Genomic DNA, 24,190 nt, shown 5'->3' with positions numbered 1-24,190 from the left:
CCGTCACTAGTGCAACAGAACTTGCTATTTATATAAATAATGGTCAAGGGATTCCAATTGCTTCAGGGAGGCACTGTTAGTTTGTACAACAAATCCGTGTTCAGTCTAGAGGTGAGCTGAAGGAATAAAGAGGTAAGAAATCAGCAGGCTCAAAAAAGTTTCCGATTCTTTCCCACTGGCAAAATGCACACATGTTAGCTAAAGGAGGAAGACCCATTAACCCTTATATATGCCAACATGGCTACAAGAAAAGTAAAGGATTCCAGATTTGGGAGCTGTCTGCATATACAAATACTCATAACCATAACCTTATGACTAGTCAGCATTAAAACAGCATTCTAGGGCTTGGGTCACTATTAGAAAGCCTTAAACGTTATATAAGCTATGGCACAGGGGACCCTCCCAACCCCACTGACTGAAGGGCATCCTGGGGTCCTGGCACTGTGTTACTAAGTCAAAAGTAAGATGAGGATTCCTGGGACTAGTCCCCAGACCTTCTGGGCACTGCCTGGATGGCTCGCCTCCACCAACCAACTGAAAACAACGACAAAATACAGATCTGCCTAGGCTGAATATTATCTGATTCTGAACATCACTTCTTTGTAGTCTAGAATTTCTGTCTCTAATAGAAATAAGGTGCTTGGCTTTTTCATTTTTTTAAAAAGTACTTTCTCAGGTTTTAGTCAAGATCTTCCATTAAAATGAACTATTTAAAAAAGATCAAGGAAATGTAAAAAGTAACATTAGCATTTCTCTAGGCTTCAATAAATCCACTACAGAAAAATGGCTGACCATCTTTCAGAAATTTGTAAAAGCCTTGTTTTGGACTGGCCAGACAGTTTCTAAAGCACTTACCAATGCGACCACCTCTTAGAAGCTTCTCTTTCTTCGAGTAAAATGAAAGACTTCAGCTATCTTTTGAGGATTTTTAAAAAATATGCTTTTAACAGTCAAGTGTTAGCTTAATGCTCATTCACTAAACCACTCTGAATATATCGTCCAACAGTTAAGTAGCACAAATAACAATGACTGATACGTTTCTTTTCCAAACTCACTTTAAAAATTACTTTTCAGTTCTCAATGAAAAAAAGAAACAGGAGGGGGCTCACAGCTGGACTCTAGTTACATTCCTTCGTGTTTTGTGGTCTGAGCCTCAAAATGAAATGCAGCAAAGATTTCAGAGTTCCCCTTTACAGTGTGCAGGTGCACAACGAATGGCTCGAGCAAGGCATCAGTCCAGACCCGTGTTTCAAATAAGCCAGACAAAGGAGAGAAGTAGGCTCGTTTCCTTCAGTAAAACAGGCTGGAGAGAGCTTTGAAGTCAAGTATCTTACATGCCAATAGTCAGATGAGCAGGTAATCAGAGCAGGTAGGGCTGAGCATTCCTAGACCTATTGCATTAAGTATAATTCGGCCAATGAGTCACTCAATTCCTAGTTTCCATATGCCATGCAGACCTGATTCCACCTAAAACCATGGAAAGGTTTACATCAAAGTTGACACATATAATAGAAAACCAAATTTAAGCTGCTCTTTTGACTGCTAAGAATAAATCCAGATAACTTAGAGGCTGATTCAATAAATAAACATAACCAATACATGCATTTTATTACATATTTACTTAGACATGCACATTGTCCCAGAAAGAATTTGAAATGCTTTACGTAAATGGATATAATGCTTCATTATAGTGTATAAAACCTAAACTATTTGCACTCATAATAATCAAAGAGAGCACTAGTCTTCAAATACATCAACTTCTAAAACACTGATATAAAAGTTATCATGACATTCCATTAACTAGATGTATCTCATTCTTAGCAACATTAAAATGTCAAAAGTATTTGTAAGAATCAATGAAATATGACACATTTTTAAGCATAAAGGGAAAGATAGATAATATATAATTCTTTCATAAAAAAGGCAATTTCTGTGGTTCATTAGGTTGCCAAAGGAAAGAAGTAGCCATCAGATAAAATGTTACTAGCCTTCCCAGGTTGCTAAGGAAACCAATTCATCAATAATTCATTGCTAATGCTCATGCTGGGACTCTGGAGTTGCCCACCTGTTAAACTGCCCCTTCATACACTAAAGTGTGCAACCAATATGGGTTTGATCCCTGGCACCCTGTATGGTCCCCCAGGCACCGCCAGGAGAAATTCCTGAGTGCAGAGTCAGGAGTAACCTCTGAGGATCACTAGGTATGGCCCCCAAACCAAGTAAACAAATAAATAAATAAAAACTACATGGTAATCTCTGTCATATACAGATTGGGTCATGGTACTCTTTCTTGCTTAAAATCATTTAGAAGGGGGTACGGTGCTACCAGCAGGTCAACCTGTGCCTGTGGGGTGAATGCATCAGCAACCTGATGGTGCCTTCTAGCTTCCTGATACCCCAAAATTGCCACTGTGCCTTTGGATGGATCCCAACAACCTGGAGCTGAGTTTACCAAGAAATTAAATGGCCAAAAGTTAGGTATGTGGGGGCCACACCCACAAACCACCTCTGACTTAGCTATACAAGTTCATTTATTGGCCTTATTTTATAAACCTATAAATAAATCTCGAAAGAGATGAAAAGCTGCAGTTAATTTGGACTCGAACATGGCTGACGAGGTTGGGGTAAATTGGAGGGGGGCGAGTTGGGATTATGCCTTCCCAAGCAGAGCCCCCAAAAGCCACTTGCTTCCACAATCCAAAATCACTGCCATACCCCCAGCCTGATTCCACCGTCTCAGGACAGACTTCACCAAGACATAATCTGCTGAAAATTCGGGTTTGTGGGTTTTGTGACTGAAATCTCCAGGCTTTCTCTGGGCTGGGCTGGGCTACCGCCGGCACCCCACCCCCCGCACCCCCCTCAACCTCCCTGTACTCCCAGAATCACCCACAGTCACATCCACACCCCAAAGCAGCCACCCAAATGAAAAGCTACTCCAGCCTTTTCATCACAACAAAAAATACTGAATACCCTGAACAAACACCATGACCTCTTAGTAGCACCTGTATTGTAAACCATAATGCACAAAAGGAAAGAGGGAGAGGGAGAGAGAGAGAGAGAGAGAGAGAGAGAGAGAGAGAGAGAGAGAGAGAGAGAGAGAGAGAGAGAGAGAGAAGGAAAGTGCTTCCCATAGAGGGAGAATGAGGGTGGGGTGAGGGGGCTGGGGGATGGTGGTAGAAAACAGGGGACATTGGTGGTGAGAAATATGCATTGGTGGAGGAATGGGTGCTGGATCATTGTATAACTAAAACCCAATTATGAACAGGTTTATAATGGTCTATCTCATAGATATTCAAATAAATTTTTTTAAAATAAATTATTTATTTTTAATTAGTGAATCAACGTGAGGGTACAGTTACAGATTTATACATTTTTGTGCTCATGTTTCCCCCAAAGTTCGAGAACCCATCCCTTCACCAGTGCCCCAAATAAAAATTTTTTTAAAAGTTAAAAAAAAAGTAATATGGAGTTCATGCCCAATTCAATCAGCTTAATCAATGGCTGAATAAATAGCAGTACTCCTACATTAAAAAAACAAAAATCATTTGGAAGGGCATGAGAGCGCTCGCACAGAAGGTCCAGTACTACCTTGCAAGCAGACGACCTGGGTTCAAGCCCAGAACTCCATATAATTCCTGAGTCCAGCCACGAGTGACCTGAGTGCGGAGTCAGGAGTACCCATGAGCATCGTTGAGTGTGGACCAACATAAACCAAGAAAAAAAAATTACTCAGAAGTTCCTTCATCCATCCTGTGTCATGAAACAAATGGGACAACAGCAGAGAAAATGGTGGAGAAGGCAGACCCCAGGACTTGCCTTCCAGAGAAACACTGGGAATGTGAGAAGCAAAGTACAAAATGTCAGAATCAACTATGCCAAAACTCTAGGAAAAAATCAAAGGTTTAAAACAACTGGTCAGGCTTGCTCTTCAAGCCGTGTTCTGCTCTGAACACGTTTCTCACTTGCATGTCTCTGGTTCTTTACTTAGTTCCACTCCAGTTTTCATTTTGTTTTGCTTTGCTTTGGGGGTTACTCTTGGCTCTTGCACTCAGGAATTACTCCTGGTGGTGCTCAGGGGACCATATGGGATGCCGGGGATTAGACCCTCATGGGCCACTGGCAAGGTAAGTGTCCCTCCTGCCATACTAACTCGCCAGCACCATGCTTATTTCCAGTCTGGAGAAGCAGCTGTAGCTCTTGAACATGTACTTTCTCCTTCTCTCCCCTCATGTCACACTAAATGTTTCAACAAAAACCATACTGCTGAAAGACATAAGCAAACGAAACAACAGATCAGATGTTGGTTAAAAAAGGAAATTCAAAATCTGGGGAAAATCTTACAGCATTGTTCTTCATCCCGCCCTGCCCTTCTCTGACAGAGGCCTTGAAGAGAGCAGGCTGCATTCCTGCCGTGGAGCCCTGATCGCTGGCTCTTAAGGAGAAGAGCAGAGCAGACCTCGCTCTGAAGAAGAGTGTGCCTGTTCTAACTTATCTAAGTGCCATCTGAAGAACTCATGCCAGGCACCTGTCTTTGTTTTGCTAGTCAGAACTGAGATAAAAAGCAGGGAACAATGATTAAGATATAAAGCAAACCAACAACCCACATCCTTCTTGTACGAAGATTAAGGCTGAGACATACCACAGATCGCCTAAACCTGGGAGGAAAAGTCTCAAAGATTTTGGGAGATACTGGGACACTGGTGGAGGGAAGTGGACACTCAGGTGGTGAGTGTGGTGCTGGAATGTGTTATGAATAAACTTATTAACAAACTGGAAATTAAAAGAAGCAGGGCCTAAGAGATAGTATAGTGAATAGGGTGCTTGCCTTGCACGAGGCAAACCTGGGTTTGATCTCTGGATCCTATATGGTCCCCTGAACAATGCCAGGAGGGGTTCCTGGTACAAAGCCAGGAGTAACCCTTAGCATTGCTATGTGTGGCCCCCAAACCAAAACAGATCGATAGATAGATGATGGACGATAGATAGATAGATGCATACATACATACATATATTTTAGAAAATAAAAAGAAAAAAATTAAAAGAACTGAAGAGCTAAAGGTGCACAAAAATACAAAAATTTACACAGATAATCTAAAAAGTAGTTTATGGGTACACAAGGCATAATATTATTTGTGAAAACACTTAAAAATGTCTTTATGTCCCTTTCCACAAAACAAAAAGTTTTGATAAAGAAATATACAGGCCAAAAAAAAAAAACCCTTTGATGATTAGGGGTTCATTTTATCTTTTTTTAACATTTGAAAATGTTAAAAACTTAATCAAAATTTTCTAAAAAAAATGTTATGTTCTAAACAATTCTGTGAAAGATGCCTCTGTGTTGCGTATTTGGGAAGAATTTTGTGTGCTATTAAAAGTTGGTGATCTGGGGCTGGAGAGATAGCACAGCGGGTAGGGCATTTGTCTTGCACTCGGCTGACCCGGGTTCGATTCCCAGCATCCCATATGGTCACCCATGCACCGCCAGGAGTAATTCCTGAGTGCATGAGCCAGGAGTAACCCCTGTGCATCACTAGGTGTGACCCAAAAAGGCAAAAAAAAAAAATTAAAAGTTGGTGATTTGACACTCCTCCCCTCCGCCATCGCACCCCAAGTCCACATCTCCGAAAGCTCCCTGGCTCTGCCCACCCCTCAGTGAGGTGAACCACCTGGCTGACACCCTGGGCCCTTTTCCACCCAGAGGCAGATTCCCTTCCCTTCCAGCTGAGTGCTGGCGGCTTCAGGCCCAATAGTTACAAGGGGCTAACTATAAGGATTCACAGCACAGCAGCAGCACCGCAAACACAAATGGCGAAGACCGTAGAACTCCCTGACTTAAAACAGTAACATGGAAGTCTCTAGCAGTACTCACTAGTTCTGTCAACATCAGAGGGTACTTTTAGTGACACCGTGCTGAGGGTGTTTCACAGGAAAGGAGGAGAGCAGAAGGAAGAACAGCACATCTCAGAAATAAGAATGATGCATCTCAGAAGTGAGAGAAATGAAGACGAAGGTTAATGAGACAAAAACACATGAGAACGCCTGATCAGAATAACAGCAGCCAAGGAGAAGATCAAAAAAGCTCCAAGATGAAATGCGGGTAATCTCTAGAACACATCAGAAGATTTTTTAAAAAATGTCTGAAAGGAAATGAACACCAAGTCAGAGAACTATGGGATGAAGTCAAGAGGAACAATATAAGAATCAATAGAGTCCCTATAGAACCGGAAGGCAAATTCAGTGAGTAATCTCACAATCCACACAGTAACCAAAAGAGAGCCATGCTGTCTATTTTAACATCAGACAAAATGCTTTTTAAGTCAAAAGTTTTTATAAAAGGCATTATATGCTGATGATAAGGGTTCATTCATCAGGAAGTAGCAACTAGAAATACTCAAAATAACAACCCAAAAATGATGTACGAAGCAATCATCAATAGAATTAAGAATTAAAGGGAAAATAGAAACAAAAAGTCCTGAAGTGCTGGATGTTCCATCTTTAACAATAAAATATCTCAACACAAAATCACTAAGTATACAGAAGATCTGACAATATTAGAAACATACAAACACATACAGGGAACACTGAGCATCTAACTAGTGCAGAATAGACGTTCTTCTCAATGTATATGTATATGCAACATTCTCCATGACAGACCGTATGTTTGGTCTCAATACATGTCAATATATTTTATTTATTTATTTATTTTTTTTAAATTTATTTATTTATTTATTTATTTTTGCTTTTTGGGTCACACCTGGCAATGCACAGGGGTTACTCCTGGCTCTGCACTCAGGAATCGCCCCTGGCGATGCTCAGGGGACCATACGGGATGCTGGGAATCGAACCCGGGTCGGCCGCGTGCAAGGCAAACGCCCTACCCGCTGTGCTATTGCTCCAGCCCCATGTCAATATATTTTAAAATATTAAAGTCATAAAATTGTGTTCTCCATCACAATGAAACAGAGTTAGAAATCAAGAAAATTCACAATTTATAAAAATTAAACTAATAATTAAGCAACTAGTAGACCAATGAGGAAAGCATTAGAATATATGAGAATAGAAACACAGCACTCCAAAATTAATGGAATAAGGACATTTACAGGTGTAAAGTCGGACTCTGAGCAGTATTACAAACTGCAGTGCCCAAAAGGAAAAAAGGGGGAAAAAAAATTGCCTGACATAGAGACAGGCTGGTGGACTTGTGGGAAAATGGGGGCTTTGGAGGAGGAAAGGGGACACAGTGCCTGAAACTCAATCATGAATAATTTTGCACCTCATGGTAATTCAATACATTGAAAACAATAAATAAAGACACTGAAAATCTATCGGTGCCTTCCCAGTTCTGGGAATTGCCACACAGCTCAACCTGAGAGTGCGACTCCTCTCTTTCACTTTATGGGTGACCCCTGAGAAGTGTTACTCCTCTCTTTTACTTTACGGGTGACCCCTGGCTGTCCCCTCTGGAGAAGCCACAGTCTCTCCTGAATGTATCTTTCCATGATCTCTCTTCTCCTCATTATTTCTCCTAAATAAAACTGCATTTTAAACTGCATAAATAAAAATGTCATAAATCATACTATCAAATCATCACCTATGAGTCTCCCAAAGGCCATGGGGCAACTGATTTTAACACGAATAAAGCAGGGGCTGGGGAGATAATACAGAGGTTCAGCGTGCAGCCAAGTGGCTGCTCCTGGTTCAATTCCAGCTCCAAAGAAGGCCCTGAGCATCTCCAAGGGGGACCCCAAAACCATGAACAGGATATGGGTACACATGGAAAACATAAGATCTAAAGCAAAAGGTCACGATCCTATGATGAAATTGATACGAAATACCCAGAATAGGCAAACTCGTTGGGACAGAGCCTGAGGGCCAGGGTTTTCCCTAGTGGGTGCTTGGGAGCTACAGGGGCAGGGGAACGGTGCTGCTGGGAATCAAATCCAGTGTAGCTTCAGTCTGCCGGACTATCTTTCTGGCTCTAGGAGACTTATTTTTAAATATTTTATATCTGAGACTGCTCATCTGAATCAGATTTCTGGGGCAGAAGCTAGGAATCTAGAGATGAGGACTCATTTAACAATGTTCCCCAGATGACGCTGCAGGACACTAAGGACGGAGAGTAAAACATCTGGAATATTTATATCGACATCCATTTCATCAGGTGTACTGTTTACTGATCTCCAGTCATATTTTAATTTTTATTTTCGGGAGGTGGGGGGCTCCCAAGCAGCTCTCAGGGGCACCCAGGAGACCTGTGGTGTCAGGGGTTATCCTGGCCACTCCCAGAGTGCTAAGGGGCCTGGAAGGGCTGCATCCTGTGATGCTGAGGGTACCACTGGGGACAGAACCAGAATTGGCCACATGGCTCCATCCTGAATTATTTCTCCATCCCTCCATGTTCGTTTTTGGTGGGGTGGGGGGGTACACCCAGTGGTGCTCAGGGGTTACTCTTGGCTCTGCACTCAGGAGTAATTCCAGCTCAGGGGACCATATGGGATGCCAGAGATCGAATCCAGGTTGGCTGCATGCAAGGCTAGTGCCCTACCCCCTGTACTAACTCTCCAGCCCCCATATATTTATTTTAAAAGTTATGGTTTTCTAAAATTTTTTAATGTTTGGAGCGACAGCACAGCTGTAGGGTGTTTGCCTTACACGTGGCCGACCTGGGTGCAATTTCTCCGTCCCTCTGGGAGAGCCTGGCAAGCTATCTAGAGTATCCTGCCCGCCTGGCAGAGCCTGGCAAGCTACCTGTGACGTATTCAATATGCCAAAAAACAGTAACAAGTCTCACAATGGAGACGTTACTGTGCCCGCTTGAGCAAATCGATGAGCAATGGGATGACAGTGATGACAGTGACACTGATTAATGTTTATTTGAATAACAAAATATCAGCATAAAGTTGTTCATACCATTTTGTTTGTTTTCTGTTTTTTTCTTTTTTTTTGGGGGGGGGCATACCTGGCAGTGCTCAGGGCTTTTTCCTGGCTCTGAGTGCAGGGATCACTTCTGGCAGGCTCATGGAGGACCATACTGGGTGCAGGGGGCTGAACTCAGGCTGGTCACGTGCAACGAAAGCACACTGCCTTCTGTGCTATTTCTCCAGTCTCTACTTTTAATGTATGTATAACAATAATGACTATTTAAAAATTCTTTCCTTATCAGGTTATTTTGCCTACATTCTGTTTCTAAATTAATCCTGCTAAAGGCTTATCAATTTCCTACTTGGTTCAAAGACCAGAACTTTTTTTCTAATTAAAGTAACACTGTATATAGCTATGTTTCAGGCATACATAAATATCAACATCAACAAATTCTGTATTCTATTTATCACCCAAAAGTTTTATTTCCATCCATTCACCACCATATAAATGACCCTTTTGATTTAGTTCATCCACCTCAATTCCCATCTGATAACTACTAACCTGTTCTTCAGTCAAGATTTTGTTTTTGCTATTTGAGTGAGATTAATTTTATTCTGCATTCAGTATTTCCCTTTATTGTAGGACTGCTGAGATGCATTTTCTCAATTTTAATGTTCTGAAATGTGTTTAATTTGCCTTACTTAGGAATGATATGTCTAATAAATATTTAGAATGTATATATTTGAATATATATGAATATTATGATACTGGCAGTATTGTTTTACAACTTTTCTTGTGAAGACCAAATATGGCAGTACTCAGGGGGCATTATGACACTGGGATAAAACCCAGGCATGTCCCACCTGTGAGCTCTTTCCCTGGTCATTTTACAATTCGATCTTTCTCATTCGATCTTTCTGGCACACTGCATTTCTATTGTTTTTTTTTTTTTTTCTTTTTGGGTCACACCTGGCGATGCACAGGGGTTACTCCTGGCTCTGCACTCAGGAATTACCCCTGGCGGTGCTCAGGGGACCATATGGGATGCTGGGAATCAAACCCGGGTCAGGCTGCGTGCAAGGCAAATGCCCTACCCACTGTGCTATCGCTCCAGCCCTGCATTTCTATTGAATAATCAGTTTTCAACCTCGTTTTTGCTCTCTTGGCAACAAATTGGCTCCAGTACATTTCACTACTTACATTTTTCACCTTGGCTGTGATTTTTATCTCTTTTACTATAAACTTCTTACAAATGTTTGCTTTGTATATATGCTATATTAGAGCTAATGCACGATGAATTTGTAGCTGGATATCTTTCATTAATATTGAAAAATTTTATCTTTCTTAAAATTCACATTTATCCTATAAAGTTTCTTCTCCCTGTGATTTCAACTTATGTATTGCATACTTTTTCCATTGTGTCCTACATAGGTCTAGCACTTTTCAATACTACCCACCCCTTTTGTTCTTTGGTCAGGATTTTTTTTTTTAAACTGGCAGTACCTGTTTCAGTAAGTAAAACTACTGATAAGTCTTTGAAAAATCTTAAAGGGGTTTAAACATTTAAACCCACCAAAAGTAGATACTATATAAATATTTTCAGAGTAGAAGATACAAAAGCAAATTAAATTTAAATGAGCCAACTTTGCTATGGCTAACATTTGTGTGTGTGTGTGTGTGTGTGTGTGTGTGTGTGTGTGTGTGTGTGTGTGTGTGTGTGGGTGTGTGTGTATGAGGGGGTCCTTGCGAATAGTGCTCAGGTGCCCCAACTAGCCCCTTCTGGCTGGTATGAAGGCCAAGGTGCTATGCTGTTCATACACTGTGGTGTTTGGCAGCCTCCGTGTTGGAGACCCGGGTGGTTCCGGGGACTGAACCCCATGGGCACATGCATCTCCCTGATACTATCATTAGCAATTTTAAGAACTATGAGAAATCAACCATTATTAGCTAAATGAATTGCTATATTCTATTAAAAAAAAACAGGTATACTTCTTTTAGAAGTATGCCTTTTTAGATATATAAGATTCTAGAAAGGATATTCAAGGACTGGAGAGATATAGCACAGTGGGTAGGGGGCTTGCTTTGCATGTGGCCAGCCAGGGTTCAATCCCCTGCATCCCAAAGCACAGAGCCAAAAGTAACCTTTAAGCATTTCCAGGTGTGGCCAGAAAATAACAACAGACAGGGAGAAAAGGAATATATAAAACCTGTCACAATTGAGAGTACACTTAAAATTTGTGTGTGTGTGTGTGTGTGTGGTCTGGTGCCAGACTTAGTGGCGCTTGGGGCTTACTCCTGTCTCTGTGCTCAGGGATCACACCTGATATTGCTCAGGTGATCATATGATACCAGGGATCAAAATAGGATCTGCCACATGAGGCAAGCATCTTGATCTCAGTAGTAACTCTCTGGTCTTAGATCATGTTACAGTTTTAGTATATTGTTTCATATTCAATGTTTAACTATTTTTTTCAAAAAAGATACTTACTCTCTCTCCTTTTCAGTAAGTTTGTCATTGATATTATCTTTGATTGTTGATCTTGATCCCTTATGAATTATAGGGTATCTGAGGGGCACTTGTAGGAAAAAGGAAATCATGGAGACCAAATGTGCAGTATAACCAAGGGCAACAGCAATGCTTCCATCATCTTTTGCTGTAAATTCAAAAGCAGAGAAAAAAAATAACCATTTACCTCACTTTTATATATATACACACATAAATCTTAAAAGTATTAGTATTCTAAAATATTCATTAAGTTTCTTTTCCAGTATTTTTAAAGGCAGAAATAATACTGTAGTCTATTATATGGTTTGAAAGAGGTTTCAACATAATATTGCATTGACATTATATATTTTATTCATCAATAGTTTTATAAGCAGTTGACTGTACAACATTATTAGTCCTAAAGGGAAGTATAAGAACATAATATACACTATAGGGTGTGTCCTTAATACTCATAAATATTGAGTTGCATAAATAGTGTGAAGCTAGAGATAGGATTTTGGGAAAGAGTAGTTAAAACAGCAAAACCAAAAAGGTCAATGGCAAAATCCCCACACTGTTAATATACATTTTGCAATTTAGGTGGAAGCAGTTGAAAAATATGTATATATCCTAAGGCCAAGTATTAGTATCTTTCAAAGTAGTCAGAGAAAATTACATTTTTAACAAACTATCCAGATTTCTGCTGTCATCTACCAAGTTAGAAATCATTCAGGTACTCAGCATTGAGAAAAACACAACACATCATTTAAACTTGGTGTATACAGTATTTCCAAAGAATTTTTCTTAAAGATTACCCCAAAGAAGGAAAACACACACACACACACACACACACACACACACACACACACACCCCACACACACTTTAAAATAATCTGGAATATCTCTGCTTAGACAAAGCCTGAAATGACTGACAGTAGTTTGACTATTTCTGACTTGTAAGAGAGTTCAATTATTTACTCATAATTTAACTTCAATTATGAGAAAATTTTCCCATTCTCACATTAATACATTTGTACTTCGTTGTCTAAGCATTTCCTTCTCTGGAAAGGAACACTGGTATAATGTACTATTGCAGTGTTTCCCAGAGTGGGCAACACTGACACCCCTCACCCCCCACCACTCACCGGCCCTCCCTTTGGGCCACTGGAATGATCTAGGTCAGGCTGTTTGTTTGCTTAATAAGATTTCCAGGGGGTATTGAATGACTTTCTCTTTTCCCCCCTACGAAAGGGGCATTAGGCCAAGTAACTTTGGGAGCCTCTGATCTCTTGCTTTAGTAAATTCTCCATCCTAAACTACAATAGCAGATTCCTGGCTTCTCTTTGATCAGATTATCAAAGTACTCTGTTCTCAGACCCAGAACAGACTAGTTTATTTAAGATTACCACAATTTGTCAACAAAGACTAAATGGACTAAATAGATCACTCTCATATTCTATTTCAATCATGTAATAGATAAAGAGACTAAAGTTTAAAGAAGTTAAGGAATCTCCCCAAAGTACTAACTAGTAAAGCATTTGGCCTGCCGCCCTGGGCTCTGTCCTTAAGCATTCCACCACACTATTTCAGAACTTCATTACAGAATCGATAACACTTTTTAAAATGTCAGAGCCTAGAATAAACAAAGCATATGACACACATGTGCTGCCTAGGTTTCTTCATATTTTTCTACTAAAAGCAAAGAACATTTGCAGTCAGTGAGTCCTCAATGACTTGTGCAGTGCTTGACAGGGAATGGATTTCTCAACCGACAATGTTCTTTCAAGATGTCAATCAAACTGATGAAAAAAATAAAATAGCACTCATGTCAACTGATACTGTCATATGTAAGTAACAAGAATCAAATGGTTTTTAAAGACCACAACCTCTTGCACTAGTCCCACACAAATACCTTGACTACCACAGTACTTGACTTGTTAAAATCCGTATTATCACAGTACCACAGACTAAAATTATATTTATACTGTAAATGCATTACCTTATAACTGAATCATCATGTAAGAGATAAAGGAAAGCTTAGAGATTACTGATTCTGATGCCATTAGGGAAAAATGAGATCCTGGTTTAGTGGCCTGGTCAAAACCACAATGGTAAAAATCATGAATGGTGGAATAAAAGAAAATTGAGACTATATCCTGCTCCTAAATATCTATCTGTAGTAATACAGATGAGACTATACGTTCTATCAGAGTTTGTTCAATCCTTCTTTCATAAAGAATAGGATTTGTCAAATTTATAATATTGCTCTCAGTCAGAATTAGTCTTTAAGAAACTTCTTTTGATGGAATAAAAGAGGAAGAAGACATAAAGTAATGACGAATAATATTACACTGTGCTTGGACTTTATGAGTCCAACTAAATCTTTCTTTTTTCTATTAATCCTGACATAAAGAATTTAAAAATTCTCAGGAAGAGGCTCAAGATCTCTTAATTACCTTCCCAAACTATAATTTTTTAAGTCTATCTAAGCATTCAAGTATCCATTTCTTTTTCCGTATTAGTACAGGGGTAAAATTGAAGAATACCATTTGCATATGTTAAGATTATCAATTTTTGTTTGTGTTGCTGTTTTGGGATCACACCCAGCGATGCTCAGGGCTTATTCCTGGCTCTGCACTTGGAAATTACTCCTGGAGGTGCTCAGGGGATCATATGGGCTGCCAGGGATCGAACCTGGGTTGGCCACATGCAAGGGAAGAGCCCTACTCACTCTACTACCTCTTTGGCCCTCTAAGCAATTTTCTGATATTTAAAGGTTAAAAGACATCTAAGAGGAACCTATGTATGTACATGAAAATCCAAAAGAAAAAGTAAAAACTGAAAACGAAACAAGATTGGAAATCAACTTTTATTTTGGCTATTCCGACTGACCATTGTTATTTTATCACCGGAAAACCCTCCCACCTCAACTGCAAAGCCCTCTTCTGCTTCCCATTCCAGGCCAGTGTTCAGTCATTGCCGCACTGTTAAATAGCATGGTGTCAGATTTCCAATATTGGAGCTTTATATTAAAAAGCAGTTTAAAAGAACCACGGGAGAGGCATTACAGGGCCCAAGGGTATTCCAATATCCTCAAAAGGAAACCCACCTCCTGGTAGGGAAGTCACTTTCAACACCCCAAGACCACTGAACACCCAGAGGGAAAATGTGAGCTGTTGTGGTTAATTATGGCTATTGCTGGCTACTAAACTTCACATGTCACATTCTGTTGCCAATCACTTTAACTAGAACACCAAAAGGTTTAAGTTTCCAGCATTCCAAGATCTCAAAGACTTTTTTACCTGCCAAAGCCAAACCTGTCTCTCTGGGGTATGCTTTACTAGTAAGCATTAACGACACCCCTAACACCTAATGCAGAGCAGAAGTTTGTGTTTCTTATACAACCAGGAAAGATTGGAAAACTCACAGGTTTTTTGGTTTTTTTTTTTTGCTGATGGGAAGAAGGTAGAGAGGGTGCATGGAAAGGCTCAGGAACAGAAATATACTGTAATATTCAGATAGGGAGTGGAAAATCCTCATTTGAAAAAAAATCTGAAAGAGCAAAGCCAACAAAATCTGCAGTTTCCTTGCAATAATAATTTCTGGTTTGTTTTTAAAATGTGGATATTTACTCAGGACTTTAGCTATTGGGTAATTCCAATGATAATAAATCCCACAAACACACAATAGCTATGACATTATAAGTTAATTCAAATTTTCCTTTGACTTAGAAGTTGGATAAACTATTAATATTTAAATGCATCCAAGTACAATAAGTGATCTAAAAGCTCTTACCATCCTGCCTTCCCAATCACTGAGGCAGCTGATTTGTTAAGGAATCAAGCACCCACTGATCCAGACAGGACAAAATATTTAAGACTCTAATCACTGCCACAGCATCTATGGAATCATTCCATGTTCTCAATGAGACACTGTTTGACATATGGACTCTCCTTTCCAAGAAATCATGCCTGCATAAAGGGATACAGACACAGAAGGAAATCTGGGTCTCATTACCACAAAAGGCTCTCGTGTTATGGATTACTTAAAAACACACACAAACATTTTTTTTCTTAATGCAAAACGTCTCGGTCAATGGAACTCAAATGAATACCCTTCTCCGGACAACTTTCTGCCAGTGTGTCCTGGCTTCTTTGGCATACTCTAATAACGACTTACCCAAGTGAAAAGCACAAATTCTGGGCCACTGTTAAGGTTTCCCAAACATCACCAACCCATTCAGTGTGAGGTTTATCCCAGCATGGTCTCATGAAGATCATACAATTATTAATTTGAGGTTCCTTCACTAATCTCCATGAGAGGCAGCTTCTCTAGAGCCCGAAACTAAAAAGTTGTCAGACGTCTGGAAGGGGTTATTATTCAAACCAAGAAAGACAACTACATCACGACAAGAATAATATGGATTTTCAAATCAGGTTGACAAGGGATGACTTTACCCCTGCTGCTGGCTGGCAGGAGTCTTTGGAAAAATTAACTCATTTCTCTAAGTTTCAATTTTTCTAACTTAAAAAAGAAATCCTGTGTAGTTCTCCCCCTACTCCTGCCAGAGATGGAAATTCTCAGTTTATTCTCACAGTTCTGAGAATTAAATAAACCAGATTAATATCAAGCCTGATGCTTTTATTTATCCAGCCTAAAAACATTCCTTTCCCAGCCTTCTTTCAGCAGGGGAATACTATTTCGTCTTGTTAGACGGCTCCGGCATCATCTTCTGGGTAAAGGTTTTCCAGATCCCTTCCTGACAGAACTGATGACTCCACTTTTTCTGAGTCCCGTGACTGAGGATAAACTTTTACACATCAGACACTGAGTATGAATTCAACAAATATTTCTTCATTGGCTTGATTACAATTTAGATGGTCATAATTAGGCTAAAGTTTTAAGGCAGGATGGGTGTATATGTGTGTGTATCCCCTAGGACCTGGCACAGTAGATGACAGAAGGGCATTCAGTAAATCTAGGGCCGACCCAGCAGAATGCAAATACGACATTTTGAAGTCCATACTACAAGGAGTGCTTCTTCTTTGCTTATTTGGGTTTTTTTGGGAGGCACACTCTGCAGCATTTGGAGGGCACAGAAGGTGCAGAGTTTGGGGGGCCCCTAGAGGTGCTCAGGGGACTATGTGGTGGTGGAGACTATACTTGAGCTTTCAGCACACAAAGCATGTACTCAGCTTTGAGCCATCTCCCTGGCCCCAATACTCCTTAAAATTTCTGATTGCTAGAAAACCTGGTTAATGAGTAGATTTAAACCTGGATTTTATCCACCACCTGTTTCATTTTTCAGCAACTTCATAAAAAAAGCAAAATTAACTTTTAAAAGTCAGAAATGATTCATACAAAGCAGAGAGAGCTAGCAAAGCAATGAGAAAACAGGAAGCAAAGCACTTCAAAGGGGGAAAAAAAATAGCATCAAGAAACATCCTAGAGTGGATTAAGGTGGCAGACAATTCCAATAGCCCAGCTTCCTCTATTGCCTCTCTTTAAGCCATTCTGCATTTAGCAGCCAAGATTGACCTTCAGCAACACAAATCAGTTTTTATCAGTCCCTTCTTGAAGTGTTTCGGGGATTTCCCATTCCCTGATTAAAAAAAAAAAACCTGCAAAACTCCTTTCACTGGCTTCAAGTACTTGCCTAACCTCTCTCCTACCCCTAGACCACCAGCTAATCAGCCTTCCCCTGCCCAAACAGGTCTTGCAACTAATTCTATTACATTTGTTGAAAGTCCTCTATTAAAATAAAAAAGCTCTTAAATGTTATCTCATTTTGATTGATCACTGCAATAAATGAAAAGAGATATTATCTCACTTTATAGAGAAGTTAGGCTCAGAGATGACAAGCTTTGCCCAAAATGTAGTGCTCACTATATTTTACCTACTCTCTAGGCCAGGTTTTATCGATATATCAGGCCCATTCCTTCATCACAGCCTTTGTATTTGGGGCTTAATCTCGGAGCATTGCTACCAGCCCCACTCAGCTGAGCCAGAGAAGCTTCCTTTCAGCCTTCAAGCTTTTGTCTCCGCTCGTAGAGAGGTATGATCTCTAACTGCTTTAAAACACCATCCCCTTCTCTATGATAGCCTGCTTAACTGCTTATTAAATACTTTCATTTTTTGGCTATCTCCCTTAACAGGTCCAGTACCTGTGAGCATAGAATATACCACCTTTTATAATCAGGTTGTAATCCTCAAAACAAAGGGTCTGTCATACAGGTGATGATTATTTTTTTTCCACTTGATGAATATTATATTCGTTTCCTGAGAACCTAGCACAGGCTGAAAGAACTCAACAGGATTTTTGAATAAATATAAGAATGAATGATGAAAAAGTGGTATCCTTGGTGAAAGGCACTAACTTTGCTAATTAACACCAAAGCACATTGTTATGAATGAAGGTTAAAGGAAACACTGCAATGGATAACGGATAAATCTCAGCTAGATTGTTAGCACTGTAGTTTCAGTCAGTTACTAAATACCTTATTTACAAAAAGAAAATGGAATTTTATCACCTTTTAAAAAAAGTTTCCCTTGTTTTGTAATAATCTAGACAGGATACAAATTAATATTTTGCTATCAAGTAGAAAGTGAACTCAGGGGCGGGAGTGATAGCACAGGGTCAGGGTGCCTGCCTTGTACGTGGCTGACCAGGGTACAATCCTGGGCACCCTATATGGGCCCCTGAGCACTGCCAAAAGTAACGGAGTGCAGAATCAGGGTAGGAGTAAGCCCTGAGCATCACTGGGTGTGGCTCCAAAACAAAACAAAACAAAATAAAAAAAGAAAGTAAATTTAAATCTTACATACTTATAGGACCTGAATTTAGGTTTCCCTAGGTGTTTAATCTCTATCTATATTTCTACATATTCTTCCCAGTCACTTTTGTAAGGGTTATTGAACAAGTCAAAAAAGGTAATAAATTCAAATAGTCTTAAATATGAAAGGACCACAAATTATCTTTATAGAGAAATAGGAGAACTCTCCAATAAAAATTAGGGACAGTAACTTCTGATAACTTCCTAAGTAGATCACATACTAGTATTTGGAATAATCTGAAAAGCTAGTAAATCTGAATTCATTGTTGAGGTTAGGGAAAAGAATCCACTTTGTTAACAATAAAAATAATCTTTTTATCAAACTGTCAAATAAAGAAAGTTCTTCCCTTTTGCATACTGGTAAGATTAAAAAATATTTTAAAATATAGTAATTTCAACGACCAGTCTAACATCTTTAATAAAAAAATTATAATGGAAAGAGAACAGAAATGACAGTAAAATGACTTGGGTAGCAAAAATGTAACAAAATCAAAATTTCAAATACTTTTACACCAGCTAAATTATGACTTTCTAAATAACAATAGAATTGATAGATGTTTCGTGTTCTGCTCCCAGATACAGAAAATTTTCTAATACACCAAATCAAAAGATTAGGGGCTTTAATAATATTCTTAAGAACCCTACTGTGATTGTCTAAAAGCCAATTTAAAAACTATTTTCTTTTACATTTCAAAAATGTAAGATCCAATAATTTTTGTCCACAATCATACAAAATCTACTATTATGTTTCCACATCAAGAATGTTACTCTTTGTACTTAAAATTGGGAAGGCCAGAAGATCCAAACCTTTCTGGACAAAATAATAAAGAAACAACATTTCAAGATACCTCTGTTACTAAACATGCTTTAGGGCCATATATACCAAATTTTTAAAAGTAGAAAGAAAGAAATACCTTGGAAGTCCTCAGAATTGGGCAACTTGACACCACATACAAAGTAATCCTTATGCTCATTCTAGAAATAGAATCCAAAACTAAAATTAATTTGTTATTAATAAAACAAAGAAGCTAAGCCAAATCTCAAAAGACTCAGCAGGTCAGTGTTAACTATCCTGAGATCAAAGCATTTTCTTAATTGTTGTAGTGAGATGATGAGTACATGGTGCTGAGGCATTACAGCACCATTCTCTCTCATTATGTGTGTGTGTGTGTGTGTGTGTGTATGCTTAAGTTCTCTATAAAATAAACATTTAAAGCATCACATAAAAAGCCGTGGAAAGCAGCAATTCAAAGCAATATATGAAAAATTTAAACAAAACCAACATGATTGTGTAAGGAACCTAAAAGCAATCTATTTGCCTCAGAAAATTAGTCCTTTAAACCTTTCCATTAAAAAAGGAAATAATGCCATTAAATTTAGCACTTTGTTCTCTAAAAAGGAGAATCCTAATCAGTTTTAATTAGCAGTTGTGTATTTAAAACAGTGAATATGTATTTGTGCCTAAGTACCCCAAATAGTAACTAATAATTAGGTTTCCTGAGAAAGATCTTAAAGGAACTACAACAAATTTGGTGGGTTTTATCTGGGAGGGAGCAGTTGGGCTCAGAGGTCACTTCTGACAGTGCTCGGGGGATCATATGCAGGTTGAGGAATTGGACAAGGGTCAGCTGTGTGCAAGGCAAGAGCCTTAATCCCTAGAGCTATCTCTCCAGCCCAGCAATTTGGTATTCTTTCAGGTAAAGATGTGTATATCTCACCAAAAATTGATATTGACACAATAAAAATAATCAGAGGGCCAGAGAGATAAGCTCAATAATCTGGAGCATAAGTCTTCCATGCACAAGGCCTTGTGTTCAATGCCTGGCACCACATGACGCCCTGAGCACTGCTGAGTATAGCCCCGCTGGGCCCAGAGCACCGCTGTTTCTGAATGATGCACTGTCAGGCCCCCACTCTGGGCTGAGTGCTGCAGAGAAAGGCCCCGAGGCCCCCTAAGCACAGGTGTGAGCATCCCTCATTTGGTGCTCCTCACCCAAACCAAATGGCTTTCACTTATTTTTAAAATAGATACCTAACATTGGAACAATAACAACAAATTATTCTGATGAGAGGAAATTTTAAGTGGAAATCATCAATTTTTAAAAATAAAAGGTTTTATTTTATACTTACCAAATCGATAGGATAAATGTAAGAAAGTTCTGACAGTAATTGCCTGCACCGAATTGTCAACTGAGCATTAGTCTTCAGAAAGAGTTCTCTATTGAGGAAAGAAGAAAATACTTTTGTTTTAAAAAAGTAATAATAATAAATATTAAATAGTAAAAAGCTGACTGCATGCTTTCTAACATTTCTTTTCACAAAACTGATTCAGAGGGAAGATAAAAATAGCCCGTGTTAGGCCACATGAGTCCTGATCCATCTCTGAATACAAGCAATCAAGCTAACTATAAAGTAAGGCCTAGAGTCCAGCACCAGGTCAAGAGATACGATAACGACCGAGCTTTGACAGCATATGCCAGGAGCATCACAGACAGCTAGAATGGAAGGCACTACAGTGTTCCTTTTAAACTATACAAGGTACACAGGTAACGGATAAACACTAGAGGACATTTTATCCTTTCAACTGTGTTAACAGTAAAGAAAAGAAGGGGGGAGACGGTGTTACAAAAAACTAGGTCAAAGTGGAATATAAAATAAGTAGTATAATGCAGAGAGACCACTGAAGACTTCAACAGGACAAATAATAGTTCCCCAATGCCTGGCTCTCCTACCTGCATACTGAGAGGATTGGACAAGACACTCTTTAGAGGGTTAACATTGACTGCTAACGTGTCAGGAAGGAAACTGCATGCAATGGGTTAACTTTGTAGAAAAAGTGAATGAAGATGGAGGAAAGAACAAAGGTGAGGGACCAGAGCGATAGGACAGTGGGTAGGGTGTTTGCCTTGTACGAGGCAGACCCAGGTTCAATCCCCAGCATTCCATATGGCACCCCGAGCTCCACCAGCAGTAATTACTGAGTTTGGAGCAAGGAGTAACCCATGAGCATCAGTGGGTCTGACCCAAAAAAACAAAACAAAAAACAAAATAAAGGTAGCAACAAGGTAAGCATGTTCTGGAAGAAATGAAGAGGGAAATGATCAAGATTCAAGTGTTATTAGCAAATTAAAAATGAGCATTTGAACTAGCAAACTGTATAGTGCCAATTTATTGGTTATTCTGAAGATAAGCAAGACAATCACCACGGTTTTTAAGGAAAAGGAAAAATTATGGCAAAAAAAGCGTGCTCCTTGATTTTTGAGAAAAGACATCCAATAGAAATACTATCGACTATACAGGTGGAGAGACTGATGTTGAGGGAGATAATGTAGGGGCTGCAGTGCTTTCCATATCACCTAACCACGCAACAGGAGCAAAGCCCAGGCCCTACCAAACAGCAAGAGGAAAATACTCAAACATTTTAAAATCATAGCATTGTGGTTTTGGAAACCAAATAGTATTTTTCATATTCACTATTATGACCAGGAGTTCTCAGAACTGCCTCTAACATATGGTGCGTGATACACAATAGGTGTATAGTTAAGGATACAGTTAAGTGTAGTTAAGTTAAGGATATAGTTAAGTGCATATTAAGGCATAGTTAATAACAATTACTTATTAGTGCCAGAATTAATGTGGCACTCAGATGTGTGAAATACCAATACACACTGCACTGCTTTTAAAAACTGTTATGTTACCAAATCCTATCTTCCAAGTAAACTCAACAATCGTAATAATTCTGTCTTTACCTTTTCGCAGTACATTCCTTTCTCAAATCATTTAAGGATTCCTTCTGGTGTTGAAGCTTGAGGTGCTCAGTGGAAAATGCACTTCCTACAGAGAGATTAAAGGAGACAATTCCAGATGTAACAGAAGAGATAGGACTGTTCAATCACAAACAAATAGGACCCAGTTCACCGATGAAGAAATAAGTTAAAAAGACGTAGTGGGTTGGGTGCAATGGTCTCCCACAGGGATTCATGAGGGAAAGAAAAAAAAACAACTAATGTTTCTTATTTATTAGATTAGTTTTTAATGCAGGTTATTGCAAGAGTGAAGGAGCTCTGCCTTCAGATTTCTGGCTAGCTGAACAAGAAACTCTGGTAAGATTTCAAAAGTACTATTTTCTTGATTGATTGATTGATTGATTGGCTGAGAGTCTCTTGCCCCCGAGCCTGGCTGTCTTCCCTGGGCCCCTTGGAGGGGGTGGGCTTCAGTTTCCCTCCCTGCCCTGAGCAGAGTTCTGCGTCCGAAGACCACCGGAGCCTAGCCACAGCCATGCTCAAGGCCCTTCTCCACACGTTCAGATGAGCCTCATGCATGAAGGAACCAGCAGAGGAACCCAGGTGTGTGGGACCCAGGGCTGAGACCTCCAAGCCTGCTCAGATCGGGACTAGGCCTCATCTGCCCAGATTCCCCATTTTCCAGTAGCTAGGCGGTCACACCCAGAGACTTCCCCCGGCGCCGTGTAATCCCACCAATGGCCAACATCCAGAGACTATAAAACCAAGCTCCCAGAAGATATCTTATGGCCTAGTTCTCCCTCTGGGAAAGCTTGGCAAGCTACCGAGAGTTTCTTGCCCACATGGGAGAGCCTCGCAAACTCCTCATAGTGTATTCATATCCCAAAAACAGTAATAATGATGGGTCTCATTCTCCTGACCCTGAAGAAGCCTCCAATGTGGCACCATTGGAAAGGACAAGCAAAGAGAGGCTTCTAAAATCTCAGGGCTAGGACAAATGGAGATGTTACTGAGACTGCTCGAGAAAATCAACGATCAACGGGATGATGATGATGATGATGATGATGATGATGATGATGATGATGATGATGACGACTGACTGGCTGATTGACTTTCAAAGCACCTGGGCTTATAAAACTGGAACAGTAGTGGGGTGAGGGATGACAGGCAAAGCATGTGGGGGGTAAGGGTCCATGAGAAATCTCTTTATCTTCCACTCAATTTTTGTATGAACATAAAACTACCTTTAAGAAAATCTACACCCCAAAGACAGTACTGGGGTTATGGTGCTGGGTTTGCAAACAGCCAATCCTGTTCAGTTTGATACTCACATAAGGTCACTCACATAAGGTCCCCAGAGCCCCACCAGGAGTGATTCCTGAGCACAGTCAGGTGTGATGTAAAAACAAGAAAAAGAGAAAGTGAAAGCTTCTTAAGGTACGGACTACCCAGGCCTAATACCTCCGGTGGTCTTTAATTGTAGAAATAATACCCCGGCCCTTAGAATCTCTTAGTCTTATAATTTTTACTCATACTTAAGTTCTAGATCTTACAAAAGAGTTTAGTTTCATGAACTATGATCCAAAGGAAAATCTACCCTTAAGCACATTTCTCATAATAAACAAGAAATAGACTCAATAACCAAAATACAGTTTGCACCTTAGCACCTCACCAGTCTAATGATGCACGGTGATTTATAATACTGTTTATGACAGAACCCCATGCATACCTCAGTTTGTAATGAGGCACAGTGATGTACGATATGTCAGTGGCAGAGTTCCACGCATACTGTGTTCTGTCATCACACACACCAGAGGTCAGCTTTGCTCCACCAATAACCAATGGGACATCTGCCATCTCCTCCCACACTCCCTCCTCTTGGGGGTAAACTCAGTTCTAAGCACTAACATTTACTTTCACAAAACTGATTCAGAAGAAGATAAAAATAGTCCGTGTTAGGCCACATGAGTCCTGATCCATCTCTGAATACTAGCAATCAAACAAACTATAATAAAGGCCTAGAGTCCAGCACCACGTAAAAAAATCTTTTCCCTTAACTGTACTTACTGACCAAATCAGTTGACACGCTACTCTGGAATAGAATTCACCCAATGGCAACTAGACAGCTTTAGCAACAAAATTAATTCCTCCTTCACATCTTCATCTCAGTGATTTATGTTGATTAAACTCTTCCCATCACCCACATCCTTTTACCATAAACCACATGAATAATGCGATTACTACACAGATTTGGATATAATTTA

At 39.7% G+C, this 24,190-nt stretch overlaps 1 protein-coding gene across 1 annotated transcript in view; it reads right to left on the bottom strand.

Annotated features, from left to right (window-relative positions):
• Positions 1-24,190, bottom strand: part of UVRAG (UV radiation resistance associated) — a 296,340-nt gene that overhangs the window by 112,120 nt on the left and 160,030 nt on the right. The window contains exons 9-12 of the mRNA XM_004610830.2: positions 21,933-22,017; positions 20,314-20,401; positions 19,098-19,158; positions 11,354-11,519 (exon numbers count right to left, since the gene is read on the bottom strand). Of these exons, the coding sequence (XP_004610887.2) occupies positions 11,354-11,519; positions 19,098-19,158; positions 20,314-20,401; positions 21,933-22,017 (400 nt within the window). The remainder of the gene's footprint in view (positions 1-11,353; positions 11,520-19,097; positions 19,159-20,313; positions 20,402-21,932; positions 22,018-24,190) is intronic.

Source organism: Sorex araneus, chromosome X, assembly GCF_027595985.1.
Source record: "Sorex araneus isolate mSorAra2 chromosome X, mSorAra2.pri, whole genome shotgun sequence".
Taxonomy (NCBI): Eukaryota; Metazoa; Chordata; class Mammalia; order Eulipotyphla; family Soricidae; genus Sorex; species Sorex araneus.
This window is presented reverse-complemented; position numbering and strand designations above follow the sequence as displayed.